Here is a 26,910-nt window from a genome sequence, read left to right on the forward strand (position 1 = left end):
TAAGTCGCTTTGGATAAAAGCGTCAGCTAAATGAATAAATGTAAATGTAAATGTAATTATTTGTCTAAGTCTGCATATCTGAAGATACCACCACTTTCTCATTTGAACTGTTAGGTGTATTGTTTTAATTCACGTGTTTGTACCAAAAGAACTGAGAACTGTAATGTTCTTTAACTAGATTATGTGAAGCACAATACTAGATTCTGACGGCTGGTTAACATTCGGCTTCATAAGGAGAACCAGATAAATAGAGTAGCAGCAAAGTATCTTTAATATTTAATTTGAGGGCATGCATTCATCCTGCCGTTGCAATTTAAAGTGAGTAATAGAGGTGTCATTTTTGTTGACATAATCTGTGCTATTATATGATGAAGACCAAACATCCCACACCCACAGCACAAAATAAAGTCCATTCTGATGTTTATGCCTTATTCTTAGCATCATTAACTGTCTTTTATACCTGTAACTTGTGCATGATATCTTATTTAAAAACATACAAATATTTTGCGCTTCCATAGATCGTATAATGAAAGAAATCTGTATATACTGCACTCCAGCAGTGATAAACACATGACTCTGTATGTCATATGAAGGATCTTAACAGGATCTTGGACCCCAGGAATAGGATTAGATTACATTGTAGACCAGGACGTTTTTCAAGATGATTGCTGTTGCTTTATGATAAATGGTTTGGCAATTGCAGCAATTATGAAACATGCTTTACAGTGTTACTATTTCAAGCAAGGTATAAGTGCGGAAAATTACTTAGACATCTTTAGTTTACATATATAGTTATTTAATGTTCTGTGACCAGAAGTGACTATCTAAATAATCTACTTTTGTGTGTGTGTGTGTGTATACTGTAGATAGATAGATAGATAGATAGATAGATAGATAGATAGATAGATAGATAGATAGATAGATAGATAGATAGATAGATAGATAGATAGATAGATAGATAGATAGATAATCTTTAAACTAATTTGTTAAGAACTTTTTGGAAAACACATTGCATGTTTGTACCTGACGTAATGAAGTGTCCGTCTGCAGGGCAAAATAATTGACTTTTATGAAGTGGCCACATGTACCAGTACATGGCAAAACTCTGAGCAATAAACCGACATGAAAATCAAATAATCACAAACCAGCCCCTGGCGTTCAAAGCCAGATATGAAACCTCATTACAGTATTCCCTTTGCTGTGTATTGAGCAACTAGAGGAGGAGGACTGGAGGACTGAGAGCTGCTGTGCTGAGCTGGGAAAACTGTGGAGGTTTTGATACAAGCACAGCACAGAAGGGATTTGCTCTTAGATCATGCTTTTAAATTCTTCAATAAAAGACACTGTATAACTGTCTGTCACACTCAGAAAACAGTTTGAATCTGCCGGCCTGGTTAAAAGGATTCAGTCACACTTAAATGGATCTACTATACAGAAAACGGGGCATATGTCTTCGGTATACAGTATAACACGCTCGTGAAAGCTTGGCCTTGCTATGAACTTCCACTGTGCCTTTGCGCATTTCATTAGAGTACAGTGATGGAGCCTACATGATCTGTGCTGAGCAATCTTAAAATAACCAGGTAAGTGTTTAGGATCTACATAAACCCAACTTTATCATATCATGTTTTCCAACAAAGTGCAACTCACTTGATGCCTCTTAACACATTCAGTTCATCCTTATCTTCCCTTGAGACTTACAGTAGGCTATACTTTTGGGACATAGACTATAGAGAGTCAACTTCATTGTCCTATTTCAATATTTTTGAAGAGATGGACTGAATCCCATAACAATACAATCACACAAAACTAGGGTGACCATACGTCCTCTTTTCCCCAGACATATCCTCTTTTTGGACCTAAAAAAATGCATCCGGCCAGGATTTCTAAATCGCCCAAAATGTCCGGGATTCAGCTTTCACTTTCTACAGTCACCATTCATTGTGTGCATTTTTGTATTTGTGCCCTGCACCGGACTGTTTTCTTTATCCCGCTCCCGCTGAATTTCTGACCATTACCGCCTGCTCACGCAAACATTCTAATATCGAATATAATTTTCTTGCATCAGGGAGCCGCTATCAGTATGCAGAGTATTTAAATCACTTTGGATGCAGCTCGTGTTGGATGCAGGGTTGCCAAATTAGAATTTTTTGCACAGAATTGGATGCAAAATTCACTTTACAAGTTGTTTGAACATAAATGTGTGCTGGACGTGTGTGTACACATTCATCCTATAATGATAAAAGTCAAGCCAGTGTTCTTTTTTAAATCCCTATTTTAAAATCCCCTTTCTCAAATCAGGCTGTTCTGAGGTTCCTGTCAGACTGACGTAGCTCTGTACAGGCCACTCCCACAAGAGTTGATTGACAAGGCCGTCTTAACTTAGACCCGCCCTGAGTGAGCTGAGAGCTGTCCGCCTCCGGTGCAGGGGAAGACAAGATGTCTCCGATTAAGCGATTGAGGTGTTTTGTTGTTGAATGTAATAACGAATATAGCAGTCGTTATTTACTTCTGACATCTGAGCCGCTGAAGATGCAGAGGAGTAACGTTACTTTCACTTTGAAGTGAATGTGCCGATCCCCGATCTACATAAATGCATCTATGTTCGCCAGAATCATTGGTGATCCAGCTTTTTTTTTTAGAAGTGAGTATAAAGGGTTTTTATGAATCTTTGCAAATCGTCTTTCCTAATAATGTGCTAGTTAGCCAGTTTCGCGGCTGAAATTTAGTATGCTCTATAGACATATGTACCTAGATGCCTCATTATGGACTGTTTCTATGGGCTGCGATAAGTAAGCCATCCGCTATTTTTGGAACGGTCTGCGAATCTTTGAGCGCATTGACTGTGTGCGTCTACAACAGCAAGTTAAACGCTTGTATATCTTTGAAAATTCATTGATTATTGTGGTGAATGCGAGATGACTGATGCGTCAACGTATCTGGAGCGGTCGAATAGGGAATCTACACATATCTATGGTCTGCTCATCACTCCACGGCAGAGAGGGGCGGAGTCAGCAGAGCTCATTAGCATTTAAAGAAACATGGACTAGATCAGCGTGCTGAAAACAGAGCTGATTTTGACAGGGTAAAGAAGGTGTTTTTTACACTACCATTGAGAACTTTTAACCAAAGTATGGTTAAGACTTTTAGACTTTTAATTAAGACCCTAAAGAATCATATCAACTTGTGTAAAATGGGCATCCGATGACCCCTTTAAACTGTTGCGGAGGGTTGATTTTCTCGCTTGGGTTACAGGTTTGAAATATTGCATAAATTACATTTGACTCCAATGCTTGTATTGAAACTTTTTGCATTCTACCGATGATAAAACTGGTAGATGTTAAGTTTTGTGAAGGATGGCCACTGGTAGGAAGCTTAGTTGTGTTTATGATCAATCTGCATAACATCTCATATTTTGAGTTTTTATATACTTTGTGGGCTACTTTAAGCTAACAACTAACTATTAAGCAGCAGCAAATTAGGAGTTTAATGAGGCAATTAGTCATAGTTAAAAATTAGTTAATAGTGCGAATGGGCCCACAAACTAAAGTGTGAACTAAAAAACAGTAACATTTAACAATATAATAGTTTTTTAACATGAATGATTGTTAAATCCTGATGTATAAAAACACACAAGTAATCCACACCACTCCAGTTCATCAATTAACCTCTTGTAAAGTAAAAAAAAAGTTACTTTCATTAAAACGTTTTTAACTGCAAACTGTTGCTTCCAGTTAAAATATATAGACATAATACTGCTTTCTCCAGTGAAAAAGTCTGTCTTAACCAGGACAGAAATATACACAGATCAAGAATCGTTTACAAGCAAAAACAGTCCAAACCCAATCTAAACAAATAGTGTATGTCAGTGGGTTTTGATTGAGAGGACAACAGGGGATGGAGAAATAATTATATATTGTAGATAATGGTCTCTTTACATCTTTCTTACAAACATGCAGCTTTTCACTTCACAAGACGTTAATTGACAGACTGGAGTGGTGTGGATTACTTGTGGATTATCAGCTGTTTGGACTCTCATTCTGACGGCACCCATTCACTGTAGAGGATCCGAGATGTAATGCTACATTTTCGATCAAGAAACAAACTCAACTACATCTTGGATGGCTTGAATGATGAGTCAATCTTCAGCAACTGTTAATTTTTTGGGTGAACTATTCCTTTAAGATAACATTTCCAAAGACTCACTGTCATGATATGCATGTTTAAATAGCGATTCACTCGCTATTCTGCATCCTGAATTTTTATAAATAACAACAAAAACAGTCTGAAATCTGTCCTCTGCACCACCAATTACCTTGGGCTCTGCTGTATGAAAGAAGCCCTACGGTAAGTTGTTTTGTTTAATCCAGCACTTCACATCTTTGACAAAAAAAAGGCTGTGTCTGAGAAAGTTCTGTGTTGTTACAGTGAGCTCTGGTTAATTAGTGAGCTCTGTGTTGCTGTCATCCACTGTCTCTTGTGCAGGCAGCGTGAGAGAGACCCCGTGTAATTACCTTTTAAGAGACACACCGCTCTCATCAGAAACCATCACTGCCAAAGTCTTCTCAATATTATCAAAACTCCAGGAGCAATGCAGGGTTCATTAACAGCGTTAAGATACACAGACTGTAATTAAAAGATTTTTTAATCTTACTGAAGCATGATCATTCACTGATGGCACACAGAGGATCAAGGACAGAATATCTGGCATATTTAGTTTTTTTTGGTATTCACTAATTTATGGGAGTCATGGGATAATACAACCGAAATAACACAAAGGAACAAACCGAAACGATTCTGAAATACTCTGTTAGTAGCAGATTCAGTTAATTTTTCTTTTTCAGCTAATTTGCAGATTATCAAGTTTAATTTAAACCCGGATCATTTGTGGAGTGTAATTAACCTAGTAAGAAGAAAAATATGACCACCATCTCTCATATGAAATCTTCTCATCTGGAAAATCCACTATGAACAGATTATTGTGCATGACTTCCACTGATCTACAAGGTCGATTTCTCCCATACAAACATCAACAAACTTCTCTCAACACTATTTGACCACTGAACAATGCACTTATTTTTTATTTATTTCTTTGTAATTTTTTTGAGGCTGCAGTTCTGGTGCCCTTGGCGTGATAAGAAAAAAAAAGTATCATTTAAAAACTTAATAGTTCTTTATTCACATGAATGACTTCACACACAAATTCTGTCATAATTTTCTCATTCTCAAGTTGTTTCAAACCTGTAAGAGTCTCTTTCTTCTGTTGAAAACAAAAGAAGACATTTTGAAGAATGTTGGTAGCCAAACAGTTGCCGGTAGCCATCAACTTCCATAGCATTTTTCCATACTATGGAAATCAATGGCAATTTTTAGGTAGACTATCCCGTTAAGGGGTTTAGATTTTTTTATGTTTTTGAAAGAAGTCTCATATGTTTATCAAGGCTGCATTTATTTGATCAATGATACAGTAAAACAGTAATATTGTAAAATATTACTACAATTTAAAATAACTCATTTTATTTTAATATTTTAAAAAGTAATTTATTCCTGTAATGGCAAAGTTAAATTTTCAGCAGTCATTACTTATATCCTTCAGAAACTAATATGATGATTTGCTGCTTAATATTTTTATTGAAACATTTTTCAGGATTTTGTGATGAGTAGATAGTTGAAAAGAACACTTTATTTGAAAAAATAAATCTTTTGAAACATTTTAAATGTCCTCAGTGCCACTTTTGATCAATTTCATGCATCCTTGTTGAATAAAAGTATTAATTTCTTCTTCTTCAAAAAAAAGATCCTACTTTTTCAAAATCACAAAATTTTGAATTGTAATGTATGAGTGCATGATTTCTGACTCAAATGTTTTTTTTTTCTTTCTTTTTACATAATTAGCAAAGATACAAAGATCTAGTTTAACAGTAACTATGGGGGGTTTAGTCAAGTCAGTGTTTAGTGTCAGTGTCAGTGTACTATTTGTCTGTCTAGTAAAACAAAAGCAGTGGTAAGAACTGAGGAGAAATAAAAGCAGCACTGTCTGTCTGTCTATTTTCCAACAAATGAACAAACAAAGGTAATATAGACTCTTTTCTCTCTCCCTAACACTGGTGTCCTTTGAAATACAGAAAAAGATGTTAATGGAAGAGAAAATACTTTCTAATGGCAAGTATCTGACTATAACGTTTCAATGTTATCATGGACACAAGTGGCTGTATCAGTATGATAGCAAAACCAGTGTGGGCCAACAAAGCAATGTATCAACATAAGAATAACAAGCTGTGGTGAGCCAGGCCTGTGCCACATGACACACCTGATGAGGTGTTGCACACTTGCAATAGCGTGTTGCATGTGCAAGTCTGTGAAACTCACAAGACTGTAGGATGGCCAGTTCAATAATTGAGGTTTCAGAAGAAAGCACGTGCCCTCGATGTGCCCTTTTGCTCAGCCCTACAACTACATCATCAAAGTGTGCAGTCACAGGAGGAACGAGAGGGCTTAGGGCGGCATTTGGGACAGGACCCTTGACAATGATTTACTAATTAAAACTCTTTTGAAGGATTTTAGAACTTGAGAGAAGCAAAATAATCAGAAATGGCAGGTGATATTAAAAGTGAAATAATAAAAAAGAAAACAGATTTAAGATTTACTTTATATATCTGGGACACCTCATGGGAAAATGAATAAGACAGTATTGAGGGTGCCAGAAAACCTCAGAGCAGTCATCGCTTGTCAGCGATGTGTGTGTGTTTGTGTGGTCTGAAGAAGGATTACCTCCTTCTGATATATCCCCTTGAGAGTCTGATAATAAAGGACCATTGTGCCACTCTCACGCTTTGTCACCTGACAATTTGGGTCGAGTTAATTCGGTGTTGTCTCATTACATTGTGCACCAGAGGTGAGAAAGGACATTTATGCCTCAGGGACACTCTAGAGACCTTTCCTGACCTGATTATTGTAGCAAGCTTGATAGTTTTTCGGCAAAGTTTGGCATGTTCCACATCAAACCAACGCTCAAAAGGAAAAAAAAATCAAAATCAATAACTTTACTGAATGCAATCGAATTCAAACTGAAATATATATTTTTTTCCAAACTCTGTTTTTGAAGTCAAAAGCATTAACTCACATTCTTAAAGCCCCGATAGAGGATTTGAAGCTCTTTGCGTGAGAAACGCGTTTGCGCCTCCAGCAGCTCCAAAGCTTCTGGTCGATGCCGTACAGCAGACAGCTCCAGCTCATCCTCAATGCTATCTGTAGAGAAACACACAACATCAGGGTTACGATCCAGCTGCTCACACACAGAGCAACAGCGTTAATCTAAAATTCTATTTTTGATAAGTAGTGGACCAAATAATGACAAAACATATAAACATTGAGGTCTTTGTATTCAACAGGGAATATCAGATGTACAGATATATGAGATATAAAACCTTTTTTACATAAGTACATAAAAAACACAATTTTGACAGAAATTAAACACAGTTAAATACACCACTAGATGGCCACAAATCACTGAAACATTTACGTCATCCAATTTGTCCAAAAGAACTGATTCATTCATGAGCAAAAACAAGTGAATGTCTTTGAGAAAGTCATTGAATCATTCACTCAACCGATTTGTTCAAAAACACTAGCCACGTTTACATGGATTAAAATCATTCTGATCGATAGATTCGGTGGACTGTTTACATGAGACGAATGACAACAAATAGCCTACAAATCACCAGAGGAAAAAACGCCTGCGTTTTGTGTTAATATTTTTAATAGCTGCTTGTGCTTGCTTAGAATAAACAGACTAATATTTGAATACCTTGCATTCATTCGAGCACTGAGTCATGTGGCCAGAACACATACACATTAATCACATTCATAAAAATGATACGGCAGTCTTCTATCGTACCATACACAGAAACAAATTGATTTCTCATTTGCAGTTTCTAATAACTAAGTTATTAGAACAGTACAGATATATCTATCAGATAAAACACTAAACACAATATAGCTTGATCTCAGCCAGTTGATCAACATATCATCATATTGCCATAATTTCTTAATGTTAAAGCAATGAGGGATAAAATAACAGTACGACCCTCTGCAATGACGTTCTGAAATGAATTGTATTGTGATACTAAAAAGTTTTACTGTACATAAATAGAACAAATAAACGATTTCTTACCAAGAGAGCTTCATTTCAGATCCGTTTTCCACTCCGGTCATGAGAGCAGATACGGCAGTTTGCTACACAGCAAACGTTCTCCATTCTAATGTGTTATAAAACTGTATAATTTAAATTTGAACTTCTACCTCCACTATTTCCCAGTCTCTATAGTGTCGGTGTCCTCAAATTCCAGAATGCCACAAAGTAATAGGTTTAATGCGCCTAATTTTGTTCGGTTTATAGAAAAACCGATTACAATTTCATTCGGTTTGGGCCTTTTTATTCAGAATGAGGTATTTACATGGAGCGTTTTCATTCGGATTGGACATTTAAACCGATTACAATGCTCTAAGTAAACGCACCTAATGATGCACTCACTAGGTGATTGGCTGCTCTTTGAAATGGCATATTCTCTGAGTGCACACTTCTTTTAAATAAGTACTTTGCAACTGTTAAAATGTATGTAGTACATAGTATGTGTAGTATGAATCTAATCTGGATGTACAACATTCATCATATTCGTCCTCTCCCATGGACCCATGGCCTCACATCTTCAAAACCTCAGCAGAAACAATAGGTCATCTGGGTACTTTTTGTCTACTAAATTGCAGGGAAATATGCATATTCAGATGCAGCCTGTCTTTATAAGTGTCACTGAATCAGTCATCAATCATTCACTCAACCACTTTGTTCAACAAACACTGATTCATTCATGAACAAAACAAGTGAATGTCTGTATGAGTGAGCCATTCACTCAACCGATTTGGTAAAAAACACTGATTTATTCATAAAAAAAACAAGTGACTGCCTGTATGAATGAGTCATTGAATCATTCACTCAACCAATTTGTTCAAAAGCACTGATTCATTCACGAACAAAGCACCATAATGTTCAGAGATGCACACCAATTCATTATGCTTTCACTTTGAAACTATTTTCCTTGGGAATGCAAAAACACAAAGTAACTGGCAATTTATTGTGTCTGTTCTGTTACAGTTCAATGTTTATTGAACTGTTGTATAAAAGCAGCATCAAACAGTGAATATAGCAAATATGTACTATTCTGTCAGACTGATGAGGTTCTAGAACAAATCTGTTCTACGACTTTTCATCTGTCCATAGGATCTTAACAGGCCTTGGTGTATCATTCTCATTAGCCTTAAATCTAAATAAGCTTTCAGCTTATATTTGAACCCTGATAAAACTGTATTTCTGGACAGCTGTGTTTCTCTACATGTACTTAGATCATCTAGCATCCAATATGACCTGTGTCTGAGATTTACACATTATTTACACCCCTAAAGGCTAAATAATCTTTAAAAATAATGAGTGAGGAGCAGAATCCAATAAAACAATGAAATGTCTCTTAACATTAATCAATGGGATGTGCTATTGGGAGGCACGGTGATTACTGTGACACCTGAAGCGTGGAAGACTAATGGCTGATATATTACCCTCTGATCCACAGAAGACGACTCAAACGATTGGAAAAAAACAGAACTGACACATATGAACATAATTTTCTCATCTCGTCCTTCTGGGAGTATAGCGATCACATGCAATTAGAGTAATTGTAGTATCATTAGCACTTCATGCAAACAGCTCCGTTTTAAAACACAATGCATACGAATTTAAACAGAAGCATACTTTGGCATCCAAAGTTGTTCATTAAAAACACAAAATAGAGCATTTTAACAATCAGCAATAACGATGACAGTTAATCATTTGCTAGCTTACTTCCAAAATTCAATACAATTGGTATTTAGGATTTGCTGCAATGTTGTTCCTAGAATATATGGTCAGTACTGTCCAGTATGCTGTGATTTGCTTTTCTTCCAAGTTGGCTTTTCAAGAACATAACCTTGCATAGAATAGAGCAGGAGGTATTCAGATGACAAATCATAATATTCAGCAGCTGAAAGACTTGAGTACAGATGTCTTTGGCTTACATAAGAATATGAAAAGAGTGAGAGAAAGATAAATACAGAGGTCAAAGATGAAATAAAGAAATTAAAGGATTCTTAAAGTATTCTTAAAGGGACAGTTCACCCAAAAATGAACATTCTGACAATTTTATTTATCCTCAAGTTGCCAAACAGTTGACGGTAGCCATTGACTTCCATAGTACCATCAACTGTGACCAACATTCTTCACAATATTTTATTTTGTGTTCAACAGAAAAAAGACTCATACAGGTTGGGAACAAGTGGAGGTGAGTAAATGGGTGAACTGCATTTTTAAGTACACTTAAGTGGTCTTTTATTATATTATTAATATTATACAACCTGCAAGTCCAGTTTTTAAAAATTGAAGAACACCACAAGTGCATTCAATACAATTAGGTGCACTTCTTTTTCACATGCGTGTGGATAATACACTAATAGCAAAAGAGCTCTCTGAGTGAAGGTGCTGGAGGTTTGTGTTGAAAGAAGACTTGCTTTGGGTCGTGGTGGATGGTGCTTTGGTAGAAGAGCATAGGAACAGCTTCTTGAGCCGTGCCGTAACTCCACGCCTGCTGCCGTTCTGAAGGCAAGCACTACCTAGAAGACACAGCGTGAGTGTCACCACAACAACCAGGGTCGAGCATGCTGGCATGAGTCATGAGGTCATGAAGCAAAGCAGGCATGGATGTGTAGTTTCGTGCAGATCCAGGATCAGTTTTTGTGTCTGTTAGAATGACTTGATGACTTGTTCTGTTTTTTTGTGCTGAGAGAAGGATATTTTCTAACCACCCAAACCCCTACCTAACCATGACATAAATCTTTCTGTGTGTTTAGATTTTCATAATGACTTGATTTACTAAGTTTATTAAGTCTGTTTCCTCATGAGTAAACTTTTTTGATTTTATAACTCGAAAACATGCAATTGGAAGAAAAAGTCGCAATTACCTTTTATTTATTTAAATTCAGTACAATAACGATTAACAAAACAGCAATTCAAAAAGTTTCTCAAGGTCTAATAATCAATTAGAAACTATCTGTATTCTTACATGGCATGTTTTCTCCTGAAGAACTAAACACGCTTATTGTTGCACTAACCGATAATGAGTGTGGCCTTCGCTTCAACACACGTACGCTTATGTAGCAAGATTGAATTTCCTGTGGGGAGCTGCTGAGGTGATCTCGAGGGCCACAGATGAGGTCAATACAGCTGCATCTTCATTCAGCATCATGAAGGCTAAACACTCGGTGCTAAATCAGTATGGAAACAGCCGTTTACAGTGTTTGTAATAGTAAACGATATCTGGGTAGTAAACCGAGCAAATATGAAATAAAGAAATGTGTATATCCATATCATGCCATCCATTTAACAAATGCAAATAAGTATTTTGATAGTTCTGAATATTTTCATGGCCTTGCAGTACTAGTCGAAAGTTTCGACTAAAAAGCTTTCTTTTAAAAATCTTTTGATCTAAATATTTATGCTTAATAGTTTTGTAGATAATGTTTCGTAGCTTTATATTTCTTTCTTAAAAATGAATAATTTTTTTTTATAATTTTACATTTGTTGAAATGTAAACATAATGAAGGAAAAGCAGACAAAGGTGTCCAAAACACACAAACTGCTTCAATGTGGTTTAAAATGCAATGTTTATAAAAGTAGCAAAGCTGGAATCTCTAGACAAATTGTGGCAGTTTTCAAGAAGATCAAATATAAGATGGCTTTGATTTGTTTTAATGATTTTTGACTGGTGGAGTACCTCAAACGTCTTGGTGACTATTATCGGTGCTGATTTACAGTATGAAACAACAGAAGTTATTTCAACGAAATACCTTGATACTCAGCAAGAGAAGAAGTGATGGAATATATTGCCTCTCTGAGGAGAAGATGGGATGAGATGCTTGACAAGCAATTGAGATCATATGTCTGGGTGGTAACAGCAGTAAGTCATGGTACTTTAACTAAAGCGTTCAGTCTAAACTAAAGACCCACCCAAAAAACCTTATGCAGCTATTTTACACGATACCACGCTGCACGCAACTCCTACTATGAGATATACAGTATATACAGTGCTGTTGTCCTGATGCATGAACATATGGGATTCAGCATGCACATAATAAATGAAATGATGCGTCAGGTCTCATTCATAAAGTCCTGGGATTTCTTTCTTCACTCTTGATATATGCATTGGTTCAGATGAGTCAAAGGTGGAACTATTAAACATGCCATGCAGGGAAAATGACCAAATCGCGCCAGAGGTGTAAGTTTAGTTAGCTAACATAAATTCAAGTGTAACATGACAAAGTATTCATCTTTGAATCAATGTTAAAGTGAGATTATTAATAAACAAGGATGCTTCATGCCTGATTTCATTCCATCAATGCAAGAACAAGGCGAGTCGGTCATGATGCATTTTTGCCATTCTCGGGAAAATTCTTGCGGAGATCAACAAAACTCTGACATGCGCAGAGGGTGACAGTGGGCTCGTATATGTATCAAACGTGAGATTTATATCTATCCCATAACATGCCTTCAAGTAATTTCACATATAAATCCTAAAGAGTCTCTGGAGTGCAACGAAAGTTTCAGCACATGATTAACACAGAAAACACAGTATAAGCCTTATGAACCGATGCAACATGTCTGTGAGGCTCATTCCTATAACTCTGCGCCTCTTAGATCCTCAGTTGTGGCATTTACAAACATTAAAGTTCAAATGATTACAATTGTGATTGTATGCAGTTAAAAAGAATATACAATAAATCTTTGGAATAATTCATATGTTTTTGAAAGAAGTCTCTTGTGCCCACAAAGGCTGCATTTATTTGATGAAAAATAGAGTAAAAACAGTACTATTGTGAAAATAAAAATATTAATAATATATATTTTAAAATTGTATTTATTCATGTGAAGCAAAGCTGAATTTTCAGCATCATTACATCAGTCTTTTGAGTGACATTATCCTTAAGAAATCATTCTAATATGCTGATTTCCTGCTCGGTTATTATAACAGTTCTTAGTATTATCATTGTTAAAAACATTTTTGCTGCTTAATAAATATTGTGATGTCAGGGTTATTTTAAACAAATATTTTGTAGCATTATAAATGCCTTTATTTTTGATTAATTAATACTCGCTGAATAAAAGTATTATTATTTGCTAAAAACCTTACCTCAAACTTTTGAGCGGTAGTGTATTTCGGTTTCAACAAAGTATTAAGCACTGTTTTTAACATATATAATATTTAGAAATATTTCTTGTGCAGCAAAACAGCATATTAGAATGATTTCTGAAGGATCTTGTGACACTGAAGACTAGAGTAATGATGATGAAATCTTACAATAAATTACAACAGAAAACAATTATTTTAAAATTTAATATTTCACATTATTATTTTTTCTCTTCTTGTACAATTTCCTAATTTTTTAGTTTATGTGACACATTAAAGAGCACTGGATTTTCAACTGAATTATTAATAAATAAAATGGTCAAGGAAGAAAAAAAAAATGAGACTAGTATCCCATTTCAGCACAAACATACATCTGTAAAGCACAGGACATATGCTGTTTTGCTGCAGTGGGCACAGAGTCAAATCCCAAATTAACTGAATGTTGCACTGGTTTCTAATAAAGGGCTTGAACTTCTGCTCACCATATGCTACAATACACAACTGCTTCATTTCAGAGAGAGATGAAGATTGATTATTGAGATGTGGGGCCGCAAAGCTAATTCTGCTCCGAATCAAGCACATAGTGATGCAGTTAACAAATTTCTGCCTCTTTTTGTTTTTAGCATCTGGAAAGACTAAGTTATGCTACTCTCATTATGCCAGTGAATTTTGCATGAAAAGGACCATTAGTGTCTTAAGAAAATGTTCAACTCTACATCTACCTGATTTACTTTGAAACAATTCTCACTCAGAAACTGCTGGTAAATTTCACAAATAATTACAAAGAATTGGTAAGTATTAAATAAAAACGGAAATAGTATTTTTTGTAAAACGTACTCCTATAATCTTCGTTTTACTTTAGTTAACGTTATTAGAACCAATTAAAAACTCAATGTGTGAAAAAGTCTAGAATTATATAACACTACATAAATTTTCTAAAAATATAGCACATTTCTGTGGTTCAGTATATGATGAGGTCTGGATTGTTTCAACATTTTCCTCAGAGTCCAGTACGTTTTATGACTTCCTCCTTCCTGCTGCCACCTGTCACATTTTCTCTGTGTTTCTCCACATCTATAATGCATACGTGCCTCAGCGCGGACAAGTGCGCTTTTATGAGCCTGGACACTTCATGCTTTCTGTCCCTCCAAGAGTCAACACCTCTCGAGTCGGCTTCCAGACACAACCACCTGCTCGTGCCGTCAAAAACGCCGCCTCAGAAGCGAAGAAAAAACAAGAGACCACAACTCAAGAAGGACAAGCATGCTTTCTAGAGCTACAGATAAAATAAGGCACCCAGGAGCTGCATTAGACACTGCTTAAATCAGTTTTATTACGGATATTGACGAGGTCAAAGGGTTAGAGGCAATGCAAGCTCACACAAACAGAGATATGAATGATATTATCTGTCTTGAAGGTGCAAACATAAATGGCTTCTGAAGAGTAAAACGAAGTGGACTACACAGAAAGCACTACTTAGGTTCAAACCTGCACACTATAGTGCTTATTTACGACCAAAATCTTCACATTGGTTCACTCAAAAAGGTATATTTTGGGTTCATTACAAGTACAAGCTCAATTAACCACATAAATTACTAGACTTGTCCCTCGCTTTCTTAAAAAATTGATTTGATTACTTGCATTGTCGCAAAATGTGAATTATATTCTCACACAGCTCTAATCTGCTAAATGCAACTATAAAACAGGAAGATATTAGGATATTATAAACATTAACATCATGATTTTCTGTAAAACTGTTTTAAAATAAATAATAATAAACAAAACAAATAATAATAAATAAATATGGTGCAAGTGCTTTTTTATAAATGTCACATTTCTGCTTTTAAATCATAAAAAAAGCCTGAAGTGCCTCAAAATTACCTTGATTTTTGCTTGATTTTTATTTTTTATTTTTTTATGCAGAGTCAAAGCAATTTCTTTTCTTTTTTTTAGTAATCAACATAATGCTACGGACACTGTGGATTGAGTATTTCTTTAAGCTCTGCCGGAAACATTTGTGCCATGCTGTCAATTAGCACATTAAATACTGTTTTATGTGTTATTATATAATGATGTGTTTTTTGAGTATTAACTGATGTTAAAATAGATTCATGAATACTGTAACAAATTATTTCTCATTATTAGTTATTGTTAGTTAATGCATTAAGTCACAATTAATGCATTAACTAACGTTAACTAATGGGACCTTATTGTAAAGTGGTCCCAAGTGGTCCCAAGTGATCCCTGTTTTATTTTAAGCTACATTTATTTATGGTTTTAGAATGAATTAACTATAACCCTGCCAGGTATGCAGATGACCATAAAAGCATAAAGTTAGCAGGACTCCTGAAACAAAGGCTTCTGAAGGCCAATGAAAAGCTCAGCAGTATATTTGATTGGTTTTGGCAGTGCTGATGTAAAAACACTTCCCTCCCATCACGTCCACCTGCTGAACCTGACTGTTAGTAATGGACAGCCTGTGCAGATGTGCTGTAATGAGGCACTCAGAAACCCATCTGCTCCTGCTCAAAGATGGACTTGAATACATTTCTGCACATTTAGCAACACAAATGACATCAGACACCTTTAGCAGGTAATGGTGCAGAAAATGGCAAACACGTTCGTGATAGATGGTCAACGACAGTCTGAGTTAAAGTTCAATTTCGGAACAAAAAGCATTTTATTTTTTCCGAAATCTATTTACAGGTGAAGTGTGTCTTTTTTCTAATTATTTTACTTTAACCAATCTCTGTCTAATGTGCAGAATCAGCTATAAATTCAAGTTGATTTCCGCTACAAACTATAAAAACTGTTTCTCCGTGGCATGTTTGTTAGAGCATCCTGACATAGACACAACATAGAGCACTGCAGTGATGATTAGTTAGCATCTCCTTGATTCCCTCATCATGATAATCTTCACAAATGAACACGATGTTTATGAATTTTGAAACCTAAATACAAATCACCAGAAGTAAAAAGCTATGTCATCACCTTTAAGCGTCTGATAACTCTTTCAGTCTTTACTTAAAAACATTTTTCCTGTAAGTTTGAGTTGGAATAGTTTGCAAAAGTGTGATTATAAACTTGATAAAATTGACTAATGAGTATTTGACCTGTTTAATGCGATGATGTTTAACGTCCCCAACGACCTCTGCAGTCCAATTAGCCACTTGTTAGCCTTTTTCAAGCTTAAAAGCTTAAAAATATCACAAGAGGTATTTTATATGGAAAGCCATTTCCAGAGAATAAAACAAATAAACAAGGTAATTGTGAATTTATATCTCACAATTCTGACTTTTCTTCTCAGGATTGAGAGTTTATATGTTGCAATTCAAACTGTGAGATGTGAACTCAGAATTGTGAGAAAATGTCAGAATTGTGCAATAAAATGTCACAATTACCCTTTTGTTTTGTTTTGTTTTTTATTCCGTGGCAGAAACGGCCTTCCATAATTTCATGTCGTAGAATCGTTTAAAAAATATCTTAAGTTTATGTTGACCACAGACCTTTTTTCAGGCATTTAACCAAAAACCAATTTCTGAAAGTGCTAAAATAACAACTTGTTTCCAGATTTGGCCTACAAAAACACATCTTCCCTGCCGCAGTGTATTATGGCATGAGTTTGGGATGACGCTACCTGTGTAACCAACCAATGGCAGACATCATTATTTTTGCATGAGGTTGTGAGTGCTGCAGAAATATACTTCTACTCAAGTATATAACATATTTAAGTAATAAATTCATATGAGAGACTGAAGACTACAAATATTTTTTTCTATCCTAATAACAGTAAAAGGTTAATGTGACATGTCCAAAGATGACATTTTTCTAGACAGCTAACAGCCGGTTTCATGCTTACATTACAAGGTCAGTCTCTTTGACATGTTGACTTAAAGAAGGACATACAGAACATATAAGGCACATCCTGAGTTTAGTCTGTTGCAGGGATTTAAACGGACAGTTGATCCAAAAATAATATATAATGGCAGAATTCTCTTCAATTGACAGCCCTAATATCTACATGATATATTTTCCAAATCCATTAGCATGCTTGTTAGATGGATCAGCAATATCCAGCTGTTCTGTTTTCTTATTTTGCACATGGTAATATTGTGGGGAAATAGCTGTCCCTTTTCACCTGCAATGGCATTAACTATTAACGTCAGCACCTATTTCAGAGGCGTTCTGTCTCTATTATAGGTCACTGCTGTGAGCCGTGTGTTTAGATGCTAATGCAATGAAGCGTTAAGCCTCGAGTATCTTCTTTGTCTGCTTTTCAGCAAGAAACGTCGACGTGAGCTTCAACACCAACCAAAGCTGACATCACAATTCCCATTAACCACACACATCGCTCGCTTGCCTTTTGGTTGAATCTGCTCGAGACAATCGGTTTGGACTTATTTCACACTCCGAATGCATGGTTTGTGTTGTTTGTCTGCGTTTACAGGTGGAATGAGAAAGCCATCAAATTGAGCATCAGCATTGGTTAGATCATCAGTACAGACCTACATGCCATATATTGTGTCTAATGAAGCAGAGTCGAAACTTTCAAAATTGGTTCTTAAAGTAAATCCTCCAATATGATTGATTTTTCCTCTCCACATTCAAATTTTGGGTTTTTATGAAAGGCTTTTCAGATGAGAAAATTGAAAGAGCAAACACTAATGAAGCACAGATGGCCAGAAGACACAAAGGACAGGTCTTTCTTCCCTCACCATTATCCAGGACAAACAACAGCAGCGTTACTAGGAGAGAGTTGTGGCAAAACAACCGTGAAAAGGTCCTGAATGACTTTCATTATCATTTGGTCAGTGACATGAAAAGGAGACATGAAACGAGGGCCTTTTTTGAAAAATAATAACAAAGGCCTTTCGTGCATATACAGAAAGCCAACACAAATGCATCCAGCTATGCCCAAGTCATTTCTGGTGATTTTGTTTGAAGAGTTCAGCTGGAAGATAGATATGATTTCTAAAGCAATTGTTTGCCAACATGTGCTTAGACAGAGGCGTTCTGACGCAGGCTATTCTGCTGTAATACAGAGCCACCGCAGAGTCTGGCCGAGCACGGCTCTTTCTGCCATTACTCAGTCTGCTTTTCTCTGAGAGCTGTCTGAGAGACTGTCTAAAAGAGATGCTTTATTTTGTAATGGAACAAGCCTTGTGATGGAATAGACCCGCTGCTCTACAGAAAATGAGGCAAGCTAAGCTAAACTGAAATCTCCTCTTCAGAGAAAGAAGCTTGGTACATTTAAGTAGTTCAACACTAAACTCTAAAACTTCGTGAGTAGCTGTCTTTTAAGAGTTACAATACAGGATTTCAATACAGGATCAATGAAATAATAATAAATGACATTAAAGTGTATTTTAGTTTATCATAAATGCTTGTAAGTCATTCAGCAGTACACTTTCAGCATATTATGAAAGTACATACAAAGCTTTATGAAACAGATTTTGCGTAATTATAATATATTATTTATGTAATTGTTAATTTTACGGCAATTAGCATGCAATTAAACATCCAAAAATATTAAACTCAGTTCATATTTAAGTATATTTATGACCCTGGACCACAAAACCTGTCATAAGGGTCCATTTTTCATCATCCGAAAGCTGAATAAATAATCTTTCCATTGATGTATGGTTTGTTATGATAGGTCAATATTTGGCTGAGATACAACTATTTGAAAATCTGGAATCTGAGTGTGCAAAAAAATCTAAATATTGAGAAAATCGCCTTTAAAGCTGTCTAAATGAAGTTCTTAGCAATGCATATTGCTAATCAAAAATTAAGTTTCAATATATTTACGGTAGGAAATATACAAAATATTTTCATGGAACATGATCTTTATTTAATATATTAATGATTTTTGGCATAAAAGAAAAATCGATAATTTTGACCAATACAATGTATTTTTTGGCTATTGCTACAATATACCTGTGCTACTTATAACTGGTTTTGTGCTCCAGGGTCACATTTACATAACTTTTTTTTTTTTTTTTTTTTTTTTTTTTTTTTTTAAGTATGTGCAAAGGTGTTGTTATTTTTCAAAAGGGTACACAAACTTTGGGTAAATTTGCTTGTTTTTTTAAAGCCAATTCGTAGATACTTTTCAGTAGGCTTACTGAAATAATTATGTTTATAATCAACATTTCTCTTACTTTGCCTGCCTTGCATGATTGTTTTGTCATTGAGCTTGTTGAAATGCATTCTGGGATGGTCTTCTCTGCAAAGAAAATACAATATTACACGGTCACACTTCATTTTAAGGCCCAGTTCTCGCTGTTATCAACCATTAACTACGACTTTTGCCTCAATCTCCTAATTTGCTGCTTATTAATAGTTAGTTGCAAAGATTAGGTATTGGGTAGGATTAGGGATGAAGAATATGGCCATGCAAAATATGTGCTTTATAAACTCTAATAAACAGCCATTATGTTAATAATAGGCAGGCTAATAAACAACTAGTTAATAGTGAGAATTGCTCCCTATAATAAAGTGTGACCAAATATAAAATACGGATGCAAAGAGTATAGATAGATAGATAGACAGATAGACAGATAGACAGATAGACAGACAGACAGACAGACAGACAGACAGACAGACAGACATTGCACAATGCTGTTATGATTAATTTTGGATGCTAAATAAACAGTTTTGCACCTATTAGCAATTTAAAGAATGTTGAGTCACTGTAGTTTTATCTTCCAGCTCTTTATTTTAGACTTATATAATATAATGTTTAAAGTGATATTTTGTTAGCCCAAATGAAAGCTTATTGATTTATTAGAGCAGATAATTAGCCTTACAATTGGCCCCACAGTTACAGCCGATCCCTTGATAACTGAAAGACCGCCAGCACTATTTCCCCATCCAGCTCTACACACTGGTGAACATGCTTTAATTAAAGAGTTCGCTCTCTTGGTGCCGCTTCAAGTGTGACAATATGATTTATGGGCTCCTCGTTGTAAAATCCTGATAAGCAATTATGAAGGAAACGGTTATTTTGTGTACGTTCTGGGCAGATACAATTGTTGAAATCACGTCGAGTCGGGGAGCGGATGAATGAGGTGCACTTTACTATCAGCGATCTCTTTGTCGTGATCAAATACATTATCAGCTTGTCTTTGTGCCACAGATTGTCCCTTGTAGCTCATCTATCATTTAAGATAGGACGTGTGAAGCTGGTGACACCTCGTTTAATGAAGCCGCCTCTAACAAGACGAGGTCAGCACTTTCAAGCTTCACCTGCAGATACCGGAAGCTCCTGAAATTTACCTGGGATAAAATTAAGACACGCTTTTCCTCTGCAACTTTAAATTGAGATGCAAGAAGTTTAGTAAGAGCTAAACAAAACAAACAAGCAAGCTAAAGAATGATAAGCACATTGCAGAAAAAAAAAATCCTACATAAATGTGAGCTCATAAATATTGGATGCTGTGCATCTTCCTGTTATGAATAATCAGTACGCCGGTGCAGGATTAGTTGGCATAATTTTTCCGCATTTAGTTCATTAATTAAAGTCATGAAATGCTGATGGTGGATATTTGCCTGTATTGTTTTGATGAAAAATAATGAATTACGGGCGGAAAGCCTCGCGTCTGTAATCATCCGCATGCACCGCTTCGTCTTCAAAACTATGAAGTGAAACTGGGATTTAATAATAATGAGAAACAATATCACTAATTGCTAAGTATTTTAACAAAGCTTCCCACATCATAAGAGTTTGCTAAAAGAAAATAATAATAATAAATTATTAAACGAATGTGAGGTTTAGTCACATCAACCAGATCTACAAAAGAAAACAAATGACATAAAACTGTATGTATAAGCAAATGAGTGTTACTACAAATATGAACCTGTCTTTTTCAAAAGGCATTTATACAAATTACTGCAGTAAAAATACAAACAGCATAAAAAAAGTATATGCATTATTTTCCGACACTCATTACATTCAATGTATTATTGTTTAAATTGATATTAAATGTGACACTGGAGCACAAAACCAGTCAAAAAATAAAATAAGGGTAAATTTTTTTGAAGCTGAGATTTATAATCGCAATGAATAAATAAGCTTTCCATTGATGTATGGTTTGTTAGGATAGGTCAATATTTGGCCGAGATACAGCTATTTGAAAATCTGACGGTGCAAAAAAATTTAAATATTGAGAAAATAGCATTTAAAGTTGTCTAAGTTCTAAGCATTGCATATTACTGATATAAAATTAAGTTTCAATATATTTACGGTAGGAAATATACAAAATATCTTCATGGAACATGATCTTTACTAAATATCCTAATGATTTTTGGTATCAATTTTTTTGTTTTATAATTTTGACCAATACAATGTATTGTTGGCTATTGCTACAAATATACCTGTGCTGCTTATGACTGGTTTTGTGCTCCAGGGTCACAAATGCAATTAACTGTACTTGAAATTTATGTTTTTGACCCACTTAAGTAGGACTTACAGTAATTTTATAATTACTTCTATTGTCGTTGAAATATGTTTTAAATGTAAAGGCACCTATGGTAAACTAAAATATGCTTTAATGTCATTTCTTTTGAAACTTGTATGCCATTTATTTAAATATATTTGTAATTTCATATTTAGCAATTATTAAGTTGCAACTAAGCTCTGAGAACTGAGATGTCATGAAGCATCCTCCTGTTTACAGCTCTGTGGTCTCTCCTGACTGAGGTCTGAGACATCTAAGAGAAGGATCATTATGGGTACTTAAGAGAAAAGGTCAGGCCTCTATATACAGTGTCAGTTCTCAGGCCTTCCACCCATCCTGCAGGTCTTCTTTCAGTTTGCATTCATCTTTCTGTCTACTTTCAGTTTTCTTAATATTGCACAAACAGTAATAATTTGAAATTAAACTGATTTTATTACTTGAAAATAACTGTCATTTTATGTGAGTGCTTAGTTTCCTTCCCTTTTTGCTTTGCACCACAAAAATGCTCAGTCACCCACTACAACTATTCATCTTATGCATATTCAAATTAAGCCCGCATTTGACTTTTTGCCATTTCCATTTAACTATAGTTTTCAAGCTTAAGCTAAACTTTCACCATAAAGCGTGAAGTACATGCCATCTTAAAGGGTTAGTTCACCCAGAAATCAAGATTTAGTCATACTCAGGCCATACAAGATGTAGATGAGTTTGTTTCTTCCTCAGATTTGGACAAATGTACATCTCTTGCTCACCAGTGAATCCTCTGCAGTGAATGGGTGCCGTCAGAATGAGAGTCCAAACAGCTGATAAAAACATCACAATAATCCACATGACTCTTGTAAAGCAAAAGCTGCATGTTTGTAGGAAACAAATGAACCATTAAGACATCTTTAAAAGATATGAGTGCATAATACATAATATTGCTTTCTCCAGTGATAAAGTCATCCACTGTTGTCCTCTCACATCAAAATACACCAACAAGTTGGTTTAGATCTGTTTTGGACTGTTTTCCTTGATCTGTGCAGATTTATGCAATATTGTGCAATATTATGGATAGAGGACTATTAGTTGAGAGCAACAATTTGAAGTCATAAATTAATTAATTATGGAATTGTTGCTTTCAAGAAATTAATTTGTCCTTTACAAGATGTTCTAAATTCTCTAAATCTGAAGAAAAAAATTAATCTACATCTTGGATGGCCTGAGGGTGAGTAAATATTAAGCAGATTTTCATTTTTTGGTTGAACTATACCTTTAAATCGTTCGTAAAAATTCAAGGTTGTATTACAATACATTAGTTATTTATGTTGCATATTACATAGACAAGCAAATATAAACACTTCATATGAATAAATTAATTTTGGTTTTGAAATGAAATTTATATCTCTTTTTCACACGCGCACACACACACACACACACACACACACACACACACACACACCATTAATTGCTCCACTCTTTTGTTTCTTCATTAGACAGCTGATGTAGAAGCAGACTGAGTCTGAGATTCATTGCATTGTCACATGAACAAAGACTGTAAAAATTCGCCCTTGTTTTCATGGCTATAGTACTCAAGCAGGTTAATAAGCTTATGTTTCCAGCTGAACATGTTATTCTTGCATGTGCTCAGCTGATAATGGTTACCTTGCGAACACACATGTGAGTGCTGGCACACCTTACACACTCTCAAATACTCAAAAGACATGAGAAGATACTGGGATTGAACAAGCTCTGCTGCTTTCATATGGGAAGTTTGGCACATGTTTGCTCTATTGTTTACTTGTTATGGCTTGTGCCAAAACACATTTGTCACCAGCATAATAAATTTTAATAAAGCAATGCATTAAAAATTAAATCAACATTACAGCAAGCCCTTTGGGGTCTTAAATTCCAAACTTGACATGTCTTGGCTGAACTGCAACCTTGTAACTTGAGGCACAAGTCGAGTTTTGAACACGACTTGAGACTTGAGATTTGACTGACTTGAAAAAAAAATATCTTGGATCAAAGTTTCAACAGCATATGTGCTGAATCAGAGCCACTGACTGACAGAAATTCCCTGCACTGGGATCAGACCCGACTGAATCATGCAAAAAACTAAATGTGAAGCAGTTGCATGAACACAGATCGCAGACTTTTAAAGCAATATTATCATGATGACCTGCATCTTAATTAAGTCATTTATCCAAAAATCATATAAAACCTTGATGCGCAGTTCAGTTTGAGCATCTGTAGCCACAACAGATAAAGGTGCCTATATACACAACAAACACGAGCAAACTGTTCAATACTCAATCTCTGGAAGCACAAGCACTAAAGCAGAGTCATAACCTTCTGCTTTTATCCAACTCTCAAGAGATGGAAGATAAAACAGAGATAAAGCACATTCTGAAGTTTGAGAGTTCAGAGATATTTGAAGATCACTGCAGTTTTATATGACTTCTGCTGTCTGCAGGAGAACAAATCTCAATTGAAGGGCTGTCAATCAAGATTGTGAGGTGAGGTGTCTGTGTGTCCAAATGTGCTAGTATTTTGCTTCGATTATATATAAACAATCCTGTTTTTCATCATTTTATGAAAGCAGTATTTAGCTTAATTAATAATGAATGAATGAATACATTTCTATAACATAATTTTTAAATAAAACTGTGTGTGCAACCATGTAGGTGTTTTGTTTTATTACTGAGTATTTAGCAAAAAAATCTTGCTAAATAATTTTTTAAATGAAATGTCTAAATGTTTTGCTATTCATTTTTGCTAGATATCTGAGGGGGTAAGGACTCCTATTCCTCTTCAGGAACTCAAGCTGCGTCCGAAAACGCTAGGGGAACGCCTCCAGCGTGAGCGGCTCAGAATATCGTGTGCAACCTATCCAATGGATGGGCGAGACGTCACGGACGGGTTGACGTAAAAACCAGATGGTATAAAAGCACATGCGGTCCAAACCACTGTTATAAGCTCCCTGATATCTTCTTGCATACAGCTAATTGGTATGTCAAGCAGATATCCGCGAGATAAGGGCGAGAGCAGCTCACAGTACAAGCAGTGTGGCTGCAGGTGACACACATAGCTTGTGCGTGTCCTGCTTGGGAGCGGAGCCCGCACAGTCGGCACTCGGAAAAAAGGAAAGCGCTGGCTGTCCGCATTGTGATCTTCTTCCAGTGCACGTGCTTCGCTCCTTTGTTAAGAGGGGAGCCTTCACCAGCATTCCCCGCGGTACTAGTCCCGCTGAGGGATCTATTATAATTTACAACTGTAATATAACTAAATATAGTATAACTGTAACTGTAACAGTTGGTGGTGAGTGTGCTCCAGTGAGGCAGCAGAGCGTGCGATCGTCTCCAGAACAAAAATAAAATTATTTTGCTATGCCTTTGATTACGAACAAGCGAGCATTAGTAAAGCGAATCGCTTGATCTGAGGTGTCTACAGTGGTAAAACGGTATTTGTTGCTTGAATTTCCTAATAAAATGGACAGAATTTGAAATCTGAGACTGTATTTCATATCAAAAGTAACAACGCACAAAGCTTAGCCTATTGCCTACTGTGCATTCATCAAATGAAACAGCATCGATTGGGAGTTAAGAAACGATGCTGGTTCATAAAAATAAGAATCTATTAAAACAGAGAAATCGTTTTTTTTTTTTTTACCCAGCACTAGCATATTTTGTTGTTTTTAGTGTCCTCCGCTGTCACTGCAGTGTTGAACATGAAAAGTGACGCAGTCTCTGTTCATCTGTTCTCATCATAAATAAATACATACGTAAGCCTATATGCTCGTCCTTTAGGTTCATTATTAAAAATGAAAATGTAAACAAAAATAAAAGCAATTAAATGGGTTATTATAATTAAAATATGAAAATTAAAATGACGGGTAACAATAGATTATGACAGAATTTTTACGACCCTGTAAATATTAAAGTCTAACGCAACCTCTGGTCCCCTGTTCGGATCGAGACGATCGTCACGGCAGTCAGGAGAGTGAAAGAAGGCCAGTTACTCACTGTCAAGCAGTTTCAGAGATGGCTGGGTCTGATGGCAGCTGCGTCCAACGTGATGCCTATTGGCCTGCTATACATGAGACCCCTACAGTGGTGGCTCAAGACCAGGGGGTTTTGCCTGTGGGGAAAGCCGCTTCGCATGATCAAGGTCACGCGGCGATGCCTTAGACATGTGGAGACAACCCTGGTTCTTGTCTCAGGGTCCGGTGCCGGGAGCTCCTTGTCACCGCGTAATGTTAGCGACGTATGCGTCCCTCACTAGCACCCTGCCCGCGGTTTGTGGAGTGGTCGCCATATCACGTGGCACATCAATTGGCTGGAGATGTTGGCCGTGTTTCGAGTACTGAAACACTTCCTCCCAGACCTAAGAGATCGCCATGTGCTGGTGCGCACCGACAACACAGCGGTGGTCTCTTACATCAACCACCAAGGAGGTCTGTGTTCACGCCCCCTGTACAAGCTGGCGTACCAGATCCTTGGGTGGTCCCAGGACAACTCCTCTCGCAGAGAACAGTTCACATTCCTGGGCATCTCAATATGGGAGCAGACATCCTGTCGAGAAGGCAGGGGCTGAGGCCCGAGGAATGGATGCTTCACTCCGAGGTGGTGAAGCAGATTTGGAGAGTGTTTGGCCAGGCACAGGCGGACCTCTTCGCTACCCAGGAGTAGGGATGCGTGGTATACCTGTACTGGAAACATACCGGTATATATTATATTTCAAACGGTACGATATCATAATTTTGCTCAGTTTGGTATTTCATACGCTGCTGTTGCGAAGTCCACCAGTAGGTGGCAGTGCTTCCCAAATTGCTGCAAACCGATAAATATGACCGCAGAACAACGCGATGGATCAAATGTAACTCAACACGCCTGAAATTAATAAGAGAACAGTAGAAGTGAAATATGGCATTACTCTGCATTCAAAACAGATGACAAAGTTGAACGAACTGACCTTACTGCACCTGTATGCAAGCGTTGCTATAAATCATGTGTTGCCACAGGAGGCAACACATCAAACATAATTCTCTGAAAAGATCAGGATCAGCAAGAGACTAAGAGATCGACAGGTGAGTGCATCATTCATAAATTCAGATTTAATTTGAACTTTTATTTACAACTGATCAACGCACATACAGATGTGATACACTAGCTCAAATGTGCATGTGAGAAACGCTAGAACCAGTG

General features: G+C 36.3%; 1 protein-coding gene across 4 annotated transcripts in view; it reads right to left on the reverse strand.

The window, feature by feature from the left end:
* Positions 1–26,910, reverse strand: part of LOC306872903 (Kv channel-interacting protein 4-like) — a gene marked incomplete at both ends in the record, with an annotated part of 182,136 nt that overhangs the window by 6,465 nt on the left and 148,761 nt on the right. For 3 of the 4 annotated variants that reach the window (XM_079421821.1, XM_079421823.1, XM_079421822.1), the window contains one exon: positions 7,124–7,248. In XM_079421821.1, the coding sequence (XP_079277947.1) occupies positions 7,124–7,248 (125 nt within the window). Of the gene's footprint in view, positions 1–7,123; positions 7,249–10,589; positions 10,696–26,910 lie in introns of all 4 variants that reach the window. The other variant, XM_079421820.1, reaches the window with a different exon arrangement.

Source organism: Barbus barbus (genome assembly GCF_936440315.1).
Source record: "Barbus barbus genome assembly, chromosome: 1".
Lineage (NCBI taxonomy): Eukaryota > Metazoa > Chordata > Actinopteri > Cypriniformes > Cyprinidae > Barbus > Barbus barbus.